Source organism: Scyliorhinus canicula, chromosome 13 (genome assembly GCF_902713615.1).
Source record: "Scyliorhinus canicula chromosome 13, sScyCan1.1, whole genome shotgun sequence".
Classification (NCBI taxonomy): domain Eukaryota; kingdom Metazoa; phylum Chordata; class Chondrichthyes; order Carcharhiniformes; family Scyliorhinidae; genus Scyliorhinus; species Scyliorhinus canicula.
Genome location: NC_052158.1, coordinates 9,379,765 through 9,394,758, shown reverse-complemented (window position 1 = coordinate 9,394,758; position 14,994 = coordinate 9,379,765). Strand labels below are relative to the sequence as shown.

General features: G+C 47.1%; 1 protein-coding gene across 1 annotated transcript in view; it reads right to left on the bottom strand.

Moving 5' to 3' along the window:
* LOC119975785 (tenascin-X-like) overlaps positions 1-14,994 on the bottom strand; it is a 221,067-nt gene that overhangs the window by 121,355 nt on the left and 84,718 nt on the right. The window contains exon 7 of the mRNA XM_038815633.1: positions 652-1,176. Coding sequence (XP_038671561.1) covers positions 652-1,176 — 525 coding nt within the window. The remainder of the gene's footprint in view (positions 1-651; positions 1,177-14,994) is intronic.

Here is a 14,994-nt window from a genome sequence, read left to right as displayed (position 1 = left end):
GGAATGCAGTGAAGAGAGGGGTCAGAAAAGATTGATGAGAATGATTCCAGATAATTTCAGTTAGGTGGAGAGATTGGAGAAGTTGGGATTGTTGTCTTTGGAGGAGAGAAGGTTGATTTGTTCGAGGTGTTCAAATGACGAGGGATCTGGACAGAGTGGATCGGGAGAAGCTGTTTTTCTCGAGGAAGGGTTGCGAACCACAGGCCACAGGTTTAAAGCGATTTCCTTTTTATTCTTTCACAGATTGTTGCCGGCTAGGTTGCCCATTCCGCAAAAAAGATGGACAAAAGGAGGAATGGTGTAAAGCTTTTTAAACCAGCGAGTGTTTCAGATCTGGAGTGAACGGCGTGAGAGGGAGCTGGAGGCACATTCAATCAGGCCTTGCAAAAGAGAATTGGATCATTAGAGAGTTACAGGATTATGGAGAAATGGTGGGGGCCAGTGGGACTAAATTAATCATTTTTACAAAGGGGCAGCACAGACTCGAAGAGCTGAATGGCCTCTTTCTGTTTTGCATCTAATTTATGATTTTGTGATTCTCTACAGCACAAATATATGGATCTTTGATTCATTTTATTGTGAAATAATGGGGAGTAAACCGCAGTAATATTATGTGACAATAATAGCTGACTGGCTCAGGTGTTTAAATACCTCTAAGGATCTGCTGCTTGGTTGGTTCAGATGTCCCTGTGTGCAGAGGGGTCTCGGGTCCTTTGCCCACTTGTCGGACATCGGGAGACGTTTCTCGGGCTCCATTCGAAGGAGAGCCAGCGGGTCCTTTCTTGTGCTTCAATGCTGGGGGCGTCCCAGGGGACCCGGTTACCTTTCTTCCAGGGCCCACAGGTCTCCCTGGCCCTACCAAGACGGCTCCTTGTTTCTTCCTAATGGGGCCTTGTCCAACTTTGGACTCTTTAGCTTCCTGCCCCCTCTCTGCACTGACTTTGACTCTGGCAGGTGGGCTACCCAGTAGCACCTTGGGGGAGCCAAGCGGGCTTTTGGCAAAGGCTGGGTAGCGCCGAATGACAGATCGTGCTATCACGGCCACATCGGCGGAGAGTTCGGCAGCCGCTATCTTTCTGGAGATGGCCCTCGAGATGTCCTGGATGAATTTGTTCTTGTTGGCAGCCACTGTGTGAGCTGAGTGGCGATTGGCCAGTTTCCACTGGGGAAGACTTTCTGTTGAAACAGAGCTGACAGTGAGCAGTTGTTGCTTTGTGCCTGTGATAAGAGGCTAGAACAACACGTTCTTGTTTTTGCAACCATCTTGGGCCTCCATTTTACTCATGACATCCAGCCTGAATCCTGCCCCATTCACCTGCTGTAACAAAAGACCTTTCTCTCGTATTAGTCACACTCAATTCAGACGAACCTACTAAATTGCGACAGGACCCTTGGAGTGTGCAGAATTTCACAAATTGAATGTGGAACCATTGAACTTTGACCTGTTGTGCCACTGATCTTTGACCCACTGGTATTGAAAATGAAATGAAATGAAAATCGCTTATTGTCACGAGTAGGCTTCAATGAAGTTACTGTGAAAAGCCCCTAGTCGCCACATTCCGGCGCCTGTCCGGGGAGGCTGGTACGGGAATCGAACCGTGCTGCTGGCCTGCTTGGTCTGCTTTAAAAGCCAGCGATTTAGCCGAGTGAGCTAAACCAGCCCCTAATTGACCACCTTTGACAAACTTTGACCCAGTAAGCTAGATACAGAGAGATAACAGTTTGTGTTAAGTGGGGAGACGTTTTCCACATGCTGACCAGAATCTTCCGGCCGTTGCAATTCAGTTTTCCCTGCCAGCAGAACACCCCCTGCCTACGGGTTTCCAGACGGGGAGGCTTCAATGGGAAATCCCATTGACAGGCGGCAGTAGAAGTGAATCCTGCTGCCAGCGAATGGCACGATGCCAAGAAATACGCGGCTTGGAGTGCCGGAGAATCCAGCCCCACTGTATCTCTCATATCTCAGTGATTGGCGCTCTCTCCAAATAGGCCCTGTCGCACAGCAGCAAGTTCGTCCATTCCATTTGTGGTATCCCTCGAAGTGTGACTGGGGCCTGTGACACTCCCATCTGCATCGCCGTAACACAGTCATCAACATCAGAACTAAAAACAAAACATAATACTGCGGAGGCTGAAAATCTGTGCAGAGAGAAACAAATCCGTCTGACTCTTCATCAGCTGTCAAGAAAAGTCATATTGGACTCAAAACGTTTACTCTGTTTCTCTCTTCACAGATACTGGCAGACCTGCTGGGTTTTTCCAGCAGTTTCTGTATTAATTTGGAGCATTAACCTGCTTATTTCAAACAGGATCAGCGCAGCCTCCATTAAAATAAGAATGTTATCTGAACTCCGATCGTCACTTCTAGGTATTGGCGATTGATTCCATTGAAAGAGCTGTAGCCTGCGTTATGTCCGGGGGCTGAACTAAAACCCCAACCAACCCACCCCCAAACCCAGCACTCCCTCCCTCAAAAAAATTAAGAAAGATTGAGGCCTTTAAATGTTCCTCATTTATCTAATTCATTCCTGGGTTATGTGGCTCATTGGCTGAACCAACATTTATTGCCCATCCCCAGCCATCCTCAAACTGAGAGGCTTACGAGGACATTTCAGAGGGCAGGTAAGGGTCAACCACATTGGAGGAGTCCACTGTCGGACAGAGCGGGTAAGGGTGGCAGATTTGCCACCCTAAAGGGCGTTACTGAACCAGATGGGTTTTGCGGACAATGGTTCTTACTTTTAATTCCAGATTTTATTGGATTCAAATGTCACCATCGGCCATGGTGTGATTCGAACCAGGGTGCCCAGAGCATCACCTCTGGTCTCTGATTCAGTGACAATACCACTATATCGCCACTTCCCCGGGTATGCCCATACCCCGTAAATTAATAAAGAGAAAACAGTTCATTTCTCACAGGGATATGGTGGCACGTGGGCACAGTGATTAGCACTGCTGCCTCACAGCTCCGGGGACCCGGGTTCAATTCCCACCTCAGGGGTCTGTCTGTGTGGAGTTTGTACATCCTCCCCGTGTCTGCGTGGGTTCCCTCCAGGTGCTCCGGTTTCCTCCCACAGTCCAAAGATGTGCAGGTTAGGTGGATTGGCCATGCTAAATTATCCCTAGGTGGGGTTATGGGGATAGGGTGGGGGATTGGGCCTAGGTGGGGCACTCTTTCAGAGGGTCGGTGCTGATTGATGGGCCAAATGGCCTCCTTCTGCACTCCAGGGATTCTATAATTTTAATGGGATAGAGTCCAGAGAAACCATTTCTGCCCGATTTCACCGGACTCCCAGGGTATTGATTGTAGAAATGAAAAAGAGAAAGAGAAGATGGAAGGAGGAGGCTCTGTGGAAAAAAGGAAGAGGAGATCCAGCTGACTTTGAGACTATCTCGCGAGCGGCTGCTGTAGTGAAGAAAATGGGACAGGCGGAATGAACAGTCCTCATGTCTGATTGCTTAGAACTCAAAGCTGCTGAAGGAAAAAGCAGAGTGAGAAATCAAACTGAGCGGTGATTTCCAATGAAGAACCTGGAGAGACAAACAAATAACAAAATGGTCAATATTGTCCCTGAGTTTGCAAAGAGCTTCACCGTCTAATACTGAATATGAAATACACGTCAAAGGGATGTGCCGCATTGGCAGAGCAGGCAGGGAACACCACACATTCAAATCAACCTGTTGGATTAAGTTTAGAACAGAGACATGATTTTGTCACAGAAAACAGGTTATAACTCTGCGCCTGTAAAGTTTTGTATAATTTGTTCTTTTCACCATTTAAATCAGCAAGTTATCATCAATTTGTGATTTATCTCTCCATTCAGACTTGGTTGTCGTCAATATAACACATTCCTCACTGTAACACTCTCTGTGTAACACATTCCTCACTGTAACACTCTCTCTGTAACACATTCCTCACTGTAACACACTCTCTGTAACACACTCCTCACTGTAACATTCTCTCTGTAACACATTCCTCACTGTAACACTCTCTCTCTCTGTAACACATTCCTCACTGTAACACTCTCTCTGTAACACAATCCTAACTGTAACACTCTCTCTGTAACACAATCCTCACTGTAACACTCTCTCTGTAACACAATCCTCACTGTGACACACTCTCTGTAACACATTCCTCACTGTAACACTCTCTCTGTAACACACTCCTCACTGTAACACTCTCTGTAACACAATCCTCACTGTAACACTCTCTCTGTAACACAATCCTCACTGTAACACTCTCTCTGTAACACAATCCTCACTGTAACACTCTCTGTAACACAATCCTCACTGTAACACTCTCTCTGTACCACGCTCCTCACTGTAACACTCTCTCTGTAACACATTCCTCACTGTAACACTCTCTGTGTAACACATTCCTCACTGTAACACTCTCTCTGTACACACTCCTCACTGTAAACACTCTCTCTGTAACACACTCCTCACTGTAACACTCTCTCTGTAACACATTCCTCACTGTACACTCTCTGTGTAACACACTTCCTCACTGTAACACTCTCTCTGTAACACCACTCCTCACTGTAACACTCTCTCTGTAACACACTCCTCACTGTAACACTCTCTCTGTAACACAATCCTCACTGTAACATTCTCTCTGTAAACCCACTCCTCACTGTAACACTCTCTCTGTAACACATTCCTCACGTAACCACTCTCTGTAACACATTCCTCACTGTAACACTCTCTGTAACACAATCCTCACTGTAACACTCTCTCTGTAACACAATCCTCACTGTAACACTCTCTCTGTAACACATTCCTCACTGTAACACTCTCTCTGTAACACAATCCTCACTGTAACACTCTCTCTGTAACACAATCCTCACTGTAACACTCTCTCTGTAACACAATCCTCACTGTAACACTCTCTCTGTAACACAATCCTCACTGTAACACTCTCTCTGTAACACAATCCTCACTGTAACACTCTCTCTGTAACACATTCCTCACTGTAACACTCTCTCTGTAACACACTCCTCACTGTAACACACTCTCTGTAACACAATCCTCACTGTAACACTCTCTCTGTAACACACTCCTCACTGTAACACTCTCTCTGTAACACAATCCTCACTGTAACACTCTCTCTGTATACACAATCCTACTGTAACACTCTCTCTGTAACACAATCCTCACTGTAACACTCTCTCTGTAACACAATCCTCACTGTAACACTCTCTGTAACACAATCCTCACTGTAACACTCTCTGTGTAACACATTCCTCACTGTAACACTCTCTCTGTAACACAATCCTCACTGTAACACTCTCTCTGTACCACGCTCCTCACTGTAACACTCTCTCTGTAACACATTCCTCACTGTAACACTCTCTCGTATCACAATCCTCTATAACACTCTCTCTGTAACACACTCCTCACTGTAACACTCTCTGTAACACATTCTTCACTGTAACACTCTCTCTGTAACACACTCTCACTGTGACACTCTCTCTGTAACACACTCCTCACTGTAACACTCTCTCTGCAACACAATCCTCATTGTAACACTCTCTCTGTAACACATTCCTCACTGTAACATTCTCTCTGTAACACACTCCTCACTGTAACACTCTCTGTATCACAATCCTCACTGTAACACACTCTCTGTAACACATTCCTCACTGTAACACTCTGTAACACATTCCTCACTGTAACACTCTCTCTGTAACACAATCCTCACTGTAACACTCTCTCTGTAACACATTCCTCACTGTAACACTCTTCTCTGTAACACATTCCTCACTGTAACACTCTCTCTGTAACACATTCCTCACTGTAACACTCTCTGTAACACACTCCTCACTGTAACACTCTCTCTGTAACACATTCCTCACTGTAACACTCCCTGTAACACATTCCTCACTGTAACACTCTCTCTGTAACACATTCCTAACTGTAACACTCTCTCTGTAACACATTCCTCACTGTAACACTCTCTCTGTAACACAATCCTCACTGTAACACTCTCTGTAACACACTCCTCACTGTAACACTCTGTAACACATTCCTCACTGTAACACTCTCTCTGTAACACAATCCTCACTGTAACACTCTCTCTGTAACACATTCCTCACTGTAACACTCTCTGTAACACATTCCTCACTGTAACACTCTCTGTAACACATTCCACACGGTAACACTCTCTGTAACACAATCCTCACTGTAACACTCTCTGTAACACACTCCTCACTGTAACACTCTCTCTGTAACACAATCCTCACTGTAACACTCTCTCTGTAACACACTCCTCACTGTAACACTCTCTCTGTAACACATTCCTCACTGTAACACTCTCTCTGTAACACACTCCTCACTGTAACACTCTCTCTGTAACACACTCCTCACTGTAACACTCTCTGTAACACATTCCTCACTGTAACACTCTCTCTGTAACACCATCCTCACTGGATTGGATGGATTTGTTTATTGTCACGTGTACCAAGGTACAGTGAAAAGTATTTTACTGCAAGCAGCTCAACAGATCATTCAGTACATGGGAAGAAAAGGGAATTAAACAGAATTCAAGAAAATACATGAGAATACATAATAGGGCAACACAATATAACAATGTACTACATAAGCATTGGCATCGGTTAAAGCAGACATGGGTGTAGTGTTAATGAGGTCAGTCCATAAGAGGGTCATTTAGGAGTCTGGTGACAGTGGGGAAGAAGCTTTTTGAGTCTGTTCGTCCGTGTTCTCAGACTTCTGAATCTCCTGCCCGATGGAAGAAGTTGGAAAAGTGAGTAAGCCGGGTGGGAGGGATCCTTGATTATGCTGCCTGCTTTCCCCCGGCAGCGGGAGGTGTAGATGGAATCAATGGATGGGAGGCAGGTTCATGTGATGGACTGGGCGGTATTCACGACTAACACTCTCTGTAACACATTCCTCACTGTAACACTCTCTGTAACACTGTCTGTTGTCTATTACAGGGATAGAGATCTGAGGAATCCGAAGCAGCTTATTTTATATCTTGCCGCACACACACACCTCTCACTGGAACACTCAGCAGCTTTCTCTGACCTTGGGTCTAACAAGCATTGCTTTTGGCTGCTTTGACCGTGGAACCTGTATAAAATAGCCTCTCTGTGTCACTTTTTGTCAGACTCTCCGAGAGTGTGGGCCGAACGTACTGAGGGGAACAAGGCTCAATTCTGCTTCTTACATCTTCCTCCAGGAACCATTGCCAACTGACAGAAGTCTGAGCATCCACTGAGGAATAGAATCTAACCGCTGACATGAGGGGGCCAAATGAGGTATTGGGTTTAAGTGGCGATTCAGCACTAAGTTTTACTGCAACCCATTGATGGTGAGTATGGCCGAGTCAGTATCTGAAACTGATTCAAAGGATCAGGTTCTATCGAGGAGACTCCAGGACCGTGATTCTCCCGTACCCGGCGGGGCGGGGTTCCCGGTGGGATGGAGTGGCGTGAACCACTCCGGCGTTGGGCCGCCCCAAAGGTGCGGAATTTTGCGCACCTTTAGGGGCCAAGCCCTAACATTGAGGGGCTAGGCCCGCGCTGGAGTGGTTCCAACTCCGCCGGCTGGAGTAAACGGCCGTTGGCGCCACGCCAGCCGGGGCTGAAAGGACTTCGCCGGCCGGCGTAAGTCCGCGCATGCGCCGGAGCGTCAGTGGCTGCTGATGTCATACCGGCGCATGCGCAGGGGAGGGGGTCTCTTCCGCCTCCGCCATGGTGAAGACCATGGCGAAGGCGGAAGACAAAGAGTGCCCCCACGACACAGGCCCACCCACCGATCGGTGGGCCCCGAACGCGGGCCAGGCCACCGTGGGGGAACCCCCCGAGGTCAGATCGCCCCACGTGCCCCCCCAGGACCCCGGAGCCCGCCCGTGCCGCCAATCCCGCCGGTCAGGTAGGTGGTTTAATCCACGCCGGCGGGAGGCCTGTCAGCGGCGGGACTTCGGCCCATCGCGGGCCGGAGAATTGCCACAGGGGGCCCGCCGACCGGTTTGGCGCGATTCCCGCCCCCTCCGAATCTCGGGGGGGGGGGGGGAGCGGAGAATTTGGGACATGACAGGGGCGGGATTGACGCCGGCCCCGGGTGATTATCCGACCCCCCCCATGGTGTCGGAGAATCCCGCCCCAGATTTGAGCTGCTGTACTGTGTCTCCTGTCTCTCTGTCTCCTCACCTGGAAGTGCCTCCTCCCACTTTGGAGGTAAACACGTCGTGTCGCCTGCGTTTACAGAGAATGAGCCTTTGTGCTTGTGGGTCATGGCATCCTCTAATACCATCCCTGCCATTCCCTTTCTGACACTGACAACCCTCACTGCCTTTTCCTGACATCTTTCTACAGAGAGAGAGAAGGCCTGATCTATTTTCCACTGCCACTCCCGATAACATCGCCATGGTGCCACTTATCATTAACCCCTTCACTTCTCTCTCGCTGCTGACTCTGGAACCCTATTATGAGACAGTCTTCTTGACCCAGTAATGTGCCCCATTGATCAACAGTTGACGACAGAGCAGTGAAATCCAGGGAGGAATCATTGGCCGGGGACCTTCTGTGAGTATTAACTTGCCGGTCCCCTGTTCCTCTGCCTAAGGCTACTCCATCCTGTAGGACCCGAGTCCTGGACCAGCCAGGCGGTGGACAACAAGGTGGACCAGGTTTTGCTGAAACTGGGTTGTATTGTGTCAGGATTCTGATAAGGTCATGAATGAAAGTCACTCAGCCATATCGATGATGGTTTGAAAGGCGGTAACCTGATTAATTTAGGTTAGATAACAAAATAATTGAAAGAGATGGGAGGACAATATACCAACGAGCTTAAGGGTGGCACGGTAGCACAGTGGTTAGCACTGCTGCCTTACAGCTCCAGGGACCCGGGTTAAATTCTGACCTTGGGTGACTGTGTGGAGTTTTTACTTTCTGTGCGTGAGTTTCCTCCAGCTGCTCCCACAATGGAAGATGTGTAGGTTAGGTGGATTGGCCAGGACAGTGTTAGGTGGGGTTACTGGGTTACAGGGATAGGGTGGAGATGTATGTTTAAGTAGAGTGCTCTTTCCAAGGGCTGGTGCAGACTCGATGGGCTGAATGGCCTCCTTCTGCACTGTAAATTCTAGGATTCTATGATTCTAAGAGAGCCGTGTAATCCAGTTAACAGAACGAGTAGAAGAGACCGAGAAGAGTTGCTGAATTATTTTTGCTGACTCCATGTTGTTACTGTGACTTTTATACATCTTTGATATGTGATCATTTGGTGGTAGCTGGCACTGCATGTCGACATTGAAAGTAGCATTGAGTGTAAGTCTGTGAGTGAACCACTGCATGCTCTACTCATACTAGGATGGGGAAGTCAGATGGAGCCCGATGCATACGTACCACACACTGGGGTTCAATGTATCATTAAAGGTGAATCGGCCTTGTTACAACTGCATGTGTCTGATGTTTAATATAATAAGACAATTTTGAACAAGAAAGCAATCTAACAACCCCGTGGTCAACCCAGGAAACTCAGAATGGCAAAAGCAGAAGCATTTAAAGCAGTCATGGCTCTGACCTCGAGGTGAGAGGTCAAATGCCACTCCAGAGACGTCAGCATGTGATTCCAGGCACTCCGGTTCAGCAATGGGGGAGTGCTGCACTATCAGCGGTGTCGCTTTCCGATGAGATGTTCAGCCCCGCCTACTCTCAGTTGTTGGGTGTGAAAAGATTCCCTGACCAACGTTTGGCACTCAAACCATCATGGAAACAGATTATCAGGTTATTCTCACTTTGCTGCTTGGGAGGTCTCACTCTCTGCAAAGCAGCCCCCGTGTTTCCCACCTTTCACACAGTGAGTACATTTTCAAGACAGGCTCCATGGACTGCAGCGCTTGGGAAATCACAGGGAGCTCATGTTGGAGTTGTGTAGAACTTTGGTGAGGCCACAGCTGGAGTACTGTGTGCAGTTCTGGTCGCCACATTATAGGAAGGATGTGATTGCACTGGAGGGGGGTGAGGGGATTCACCAGGATGTTGCCTGGGATGGAACATTTAAATTATAAAGAGAGGCTGGATAGGCTTGGGTTGTTTCGCTGGAGCAGAGAAGACTGAGGGGCGACCTGATTGAGGTGGACACGATTATGAGGGGCATGGACAGGATGGATAGGGAGCAGCTGGTCGCCTTAGTTCAAAGGTCAGTTACAAGGTGACACAAGTTCAAGGTGAGGGGCAGGAGGTTTCGGGAGGAGTTGAGGAAAACCGTTTTTACCCAGAGGGTGGTGATGGTCTGGCATGCCCTGCCTGGGAGGGTGGTAGAAGCAGGCTGCCTCACACCCTTTTAAAAGTACCTGGGTGAGTACTTGGCATGTCATAACATTCAAGGCTATGGGCCATGTGCTGGCAAATGGGATTAGGTGGGCAGGTCAGGTGTTTTATATGCGTTACTGCTGACTCAGTGGGCTGCAGAGTCGCTTCTGCGCTGTATTATTCTGTGATTCTGATTCGCTGATAGAAGGGCTAAATCTTTCTTCTTTTCAATAAGAAGCCTTACACCAGGTTAAAGTCCAACAGGATTGTTTCAAACACTAGCTTTCGGAGCACTGCTCCTTCCTCAGGCGAGTTATTTTCAATGGCATTGATGAAAACACAAGCTGGGTTGGAAATCTATACCCTGTCTTCAAGGGCCCCCAGGAGACAGGCAGAGGATATTTGACAAAAACAGGTCTCCGGGCCTGGAGCAGAGCTGCACATGGTGGCACACGGGGAGTTTGGAAGCTTATCCCTCAGGGATCCGTGTTGGGCCCACAATTGTTCACAATTTACATTGATGATTTGGAGTTGGGGACCAAGGGCAATGTGTCCAAGTTTGCAGGTGACACTAAGATGAGTGGTAAAGCGAAAAGTGCAGAGGATACTGGAAGTCTGCAGAGGGATTTGGATAGGTTAAGTGAATGGGCTCGGGTCTGGCAGATGGAATACAATGTTGACAAATGTGAGGTTATCCATTTTGGTAGGAATAACAGCAAACGGGATTATTATTTAAACGATAAAATATTAAAGCATGCCGCTGTTCAGAGAGACTTGGGTGTGCTAGTGCATGAGTCACAGAAGGTTGGTTTACAAGTGCAACAGGTGATTAAGAAGGCAAGTGGAATTTTGTCCTTCATTGCTAGAGGGATGGAGTTTAAGACTAGGGAGGTTATGTTGCAATTGTATAAGGTGTTAGTGCGACCACACTGGAGTATTGTGTTCAGTTTTGGTCTCCTTACTTGAGAAAGGACGTACTGGCGCTGGAGGGTGTGCAGAGGAGATTCACTAGGTTAATCCCAGAGCTGAAGGGGTTGGATTATGAGGAGAGGTTGAGTAGACTAGGACTGTACTCGTTGGAATTTAGAAGGATGAGGGGGGATCTTATAGAAACATTTAAAATTATGAAGGGAATAGATAGGATAGATGCGGGCAGGTTGTTTCCACTGGCGGGTGACAGCAGAACTAGGGGGCATAGCCTCAAAATAAGGGGAAGTAGATTTAGGACTGAGTTTAGGAGGAACTTCTTCACCCAAAGGGTTGTGAATCTATGGAATTCCTTGCCCAGTGAAGCAGTTGAGGATCCTTCATTACATGTTTTTAAGGTAAAGATAGATAGTTTTTTGAAGAATAAAGGGATTAAGGGTTATGGTGTTCGGGCCGGAAAGTGGAGCTGAGTCCACAAAAGATCAGCCATGATCTAATTTAATGGCGGAGCAGGCTCGAGGGGCCAGATGGCCTACTCCTGCTCCTGGTTCTTATGTTCTTATGTTCTTATGTTCTTATCCCAGATTCTGGAAGCAGGCTCCAAATGTGTGTATTTCCGTGCCAAGGTTCCGGTCGCAGAAGGCAGTCTCTGAGGTCTCCTTGCTGTAGGGTTGAGCACTGGAGCCATTGACTGGTGATAGAGAGATCGGCTCTGTTCTACCCTCAAGGTGAATTACTCCCGCTACAGGGCTTGGCATCCAGCAGAAAGCCGAATATCATTAAAGGAAAGCAGCTCACCAGAGAGCGGGAAAAACTTGGAGCCATCCGCACAAGTTCCGCTTTCACTTCCCTCTGCTCCATCTGGGAATTCAGACTAAAAAGAGCCACACAGTCAAACACAGCTTGCAGTATCCGGGAAGCCATATCACAGGGGTCTTCACAGCACTCAGTGAAAAATGTGAAAGGACAGACTTGGAATTGTACAGAGTCTTAATGATGCTTCAAAATCCATTTCAAACGGTTTCACATACAGAGAGCTATTTAAAACCCACAGATGTCCAGAGCTTTGAACATGTTTGAACACATTTGTTGGGATCTGCACCAACTCAAAGGAGACAGATGGTCGATTGCTATGTTTCTCATTTTCCATTGATAAACGTATCTCCGTTTAAACTCTCTTCCTCATCTGCTCTTCAGTCCATGGCCTTCCCACCTCTGTAATCTCCTCCAGTCCTACGATCCTCCAAGGTAGCTTGCACTCCTCCAACATACAACCAGATTTTAATTGTTCCACCATTGATGGTCAAGGTGTTCAGCTGCCCGAAACCCATGATCGCCCTAAACCTCTATATCATAAGAATTTACAATATAGAAGGAGGCCACTCGGCCCATCGAGTCTGCACCGGCTTCTGGAAAGAGCACCCTACCCCGAGGTCAACAACCTCCACCCTATCCCCATAACCCAGACACTAAGGGCAATTTATCATGGCCAATCCACCTAACCTGCACATCTTTGGACTGTGGGAGGAAACCGGAGCACCCGGAGGAAACCCACGCACACAACGGGGAGGATGTGCAGACTCCGCACAGACAGTGACCCAAGCCGGAATCGAACCTGGGACCCTGGAGCTGTGAAGCAATTATGCTATCCACAATGCTACCGTGCTGCCCTAAACCTGAAAGGATTTTGGGCCTTGGACAGTGAAGAAGGAAGAAGTAACAGTACAGGAGTTGCATCTCTGGATTGCAAGTGGAGGTGCTGTCGGTGGGGATGGGGAGTTGGGTTTGATGGAGGAGTGTACCAGGGTGTCACGGGGGTAAAAAGATGTGTTTAATGGTGGCATCATGCGGGGTTTGGTGGAAATGGCAATGGATGATCCTTTGAATGTGGAGGCTAGTGGGGTGAAAAGTCAGGACAGGGGGGACCCCATCGTGGTTCTGGGAGGGAGAGGAAGGGGTGAGGACAGAGATGCAGGAGATATGTTGGATACAGTTGAGGGCCCTATCAAGCACAGTGGAGGGGGGGGGGGGGGGGTGCTCAATTGAGGAAAAAGGCAGACATGCCAGAAGCTCAGTATTTGAAGGTGGAACTATCAGAACAGATGTGGCGGAGGTAGAGAAACTGGGAGAATGGGATAGAGTCCTTACAGGGAGTGGGGTGTGAGAAGCTGTAGCCCAGGTAGCTGTGGGAGTTGGTGGGCTTGTATTGAATATTGGTGGGCAGTCTATCATGTGAAATGGAGGCAGAGAGGTCCAGGAAGGCAAGTGAAGCATTGTGAAGGTGAGAGAGGGGTGGAAATTGGAAACAAAATCAATAAATTTTTCAAGGCCCCGACCAGAACTGATACAGTCAATGATGTAACGGAAAAAGGGTTCTGGAAGAGGGTCTGAATAGGACAGAACAAGGAGTGTTCTACATAACACACAAAATAGACTGCCACAACTGGGAGCCATAGTAGTAGTAGTGTGTACTACATACGGCAGAAACTCACAAAGACTCCTTAGTCAGCACCTTCCAAACCCATGACCACCGAGATGGACAAGGCCAGCAGGCACGTGGAAATACCACCTGGAAGTTTCCGCCAAGTCACTCACTATCCTGACTTGGGAAAATATATCGCCATTCCTTTCACTGTCACTGGGTCCAAATCCTGGAGCTCCCTCCCTAACAGCACTGTGGGTGTACCTACACCTCAGGAATTGCAGCGGTTCAAGAATGAATTGATGGAACGTGGAAATATAATTAATTATGGGAAAAGAGAATGGAAAAAATGACAGAAAAAGGGCATGGAATGAATGATGGAAAAATACAATGGAACAATTGCAGAACATGGGAAATGAATGAATGATGGAAAGTGGGAACAGAAGGAAGGATGGAAAACTTGAATGGAAAGAATGAAGAAAACCAGGAATGGAATGAATGAAGAGGGAAATGGAATGAATGATGGGAAAGAGAATGAAATGATGATGGAATATGAAACGGCAACAAATGAATAAAAACTGGAAAATTTGAATCAATGAAGAAAAAACAGGAAAGGAATGAATGTTGGAATCCAGGAATGGAAAAATATTGGAACACTGGAATGAAAATGAAAGGAATGATTGAAATAATAACGGATTGAATGAGGGGTGAATCACAGAATGAAAGGAATAAGGAATAAGCCAAATAAAATGAATGTTGGAAAAAGAAAATGGAAAATGGGAAGGAATGAATGAAAAAATATGCAAAGAGTGAATAATGGAAAATGAATGTGGAACGAACGATATAAGAGGACTGGAATGAAATGATGGAAAGAGGAATGGGGCGGCACGGTTTGGCACAGTGGTTAGCACTGCTGCCTCACGGCACCGAGATCCCAGGTTCGATCCCCGGTTCGGCTCATTATCCGTGTGGCGTGTGCACATTCTTCTCCTCCAGTTTGCGTGAGTTTCGCTCCACAACTCAAAGGTGTGCAGGGTAGAAGGATTTGCCATGATAAATTTGCCCCTTCATTGGAAAAAAATGAATTGGGTATACTAAATGTTTAAAAAAAAAGAATCACAAAAAGAAAATGAGGGAATGGAACGATAATCAAAAAATTAACAGAATGGATTATAAATAAAGGGAAGGAGTGAGTAATGGTGGACAGAATGGGCCAAAATGCCTCCTTCTGTGCCATAAACATTGTGGGATCTGGGATCTAAAAGATGGTGAAGATATGGAAGTAAATATATGGAAATGGGATGAATGTAGCAAAACAGGATGGAATGAATGATGGAAAAAATTGTAATAATTGTGATATAGATATTAGAA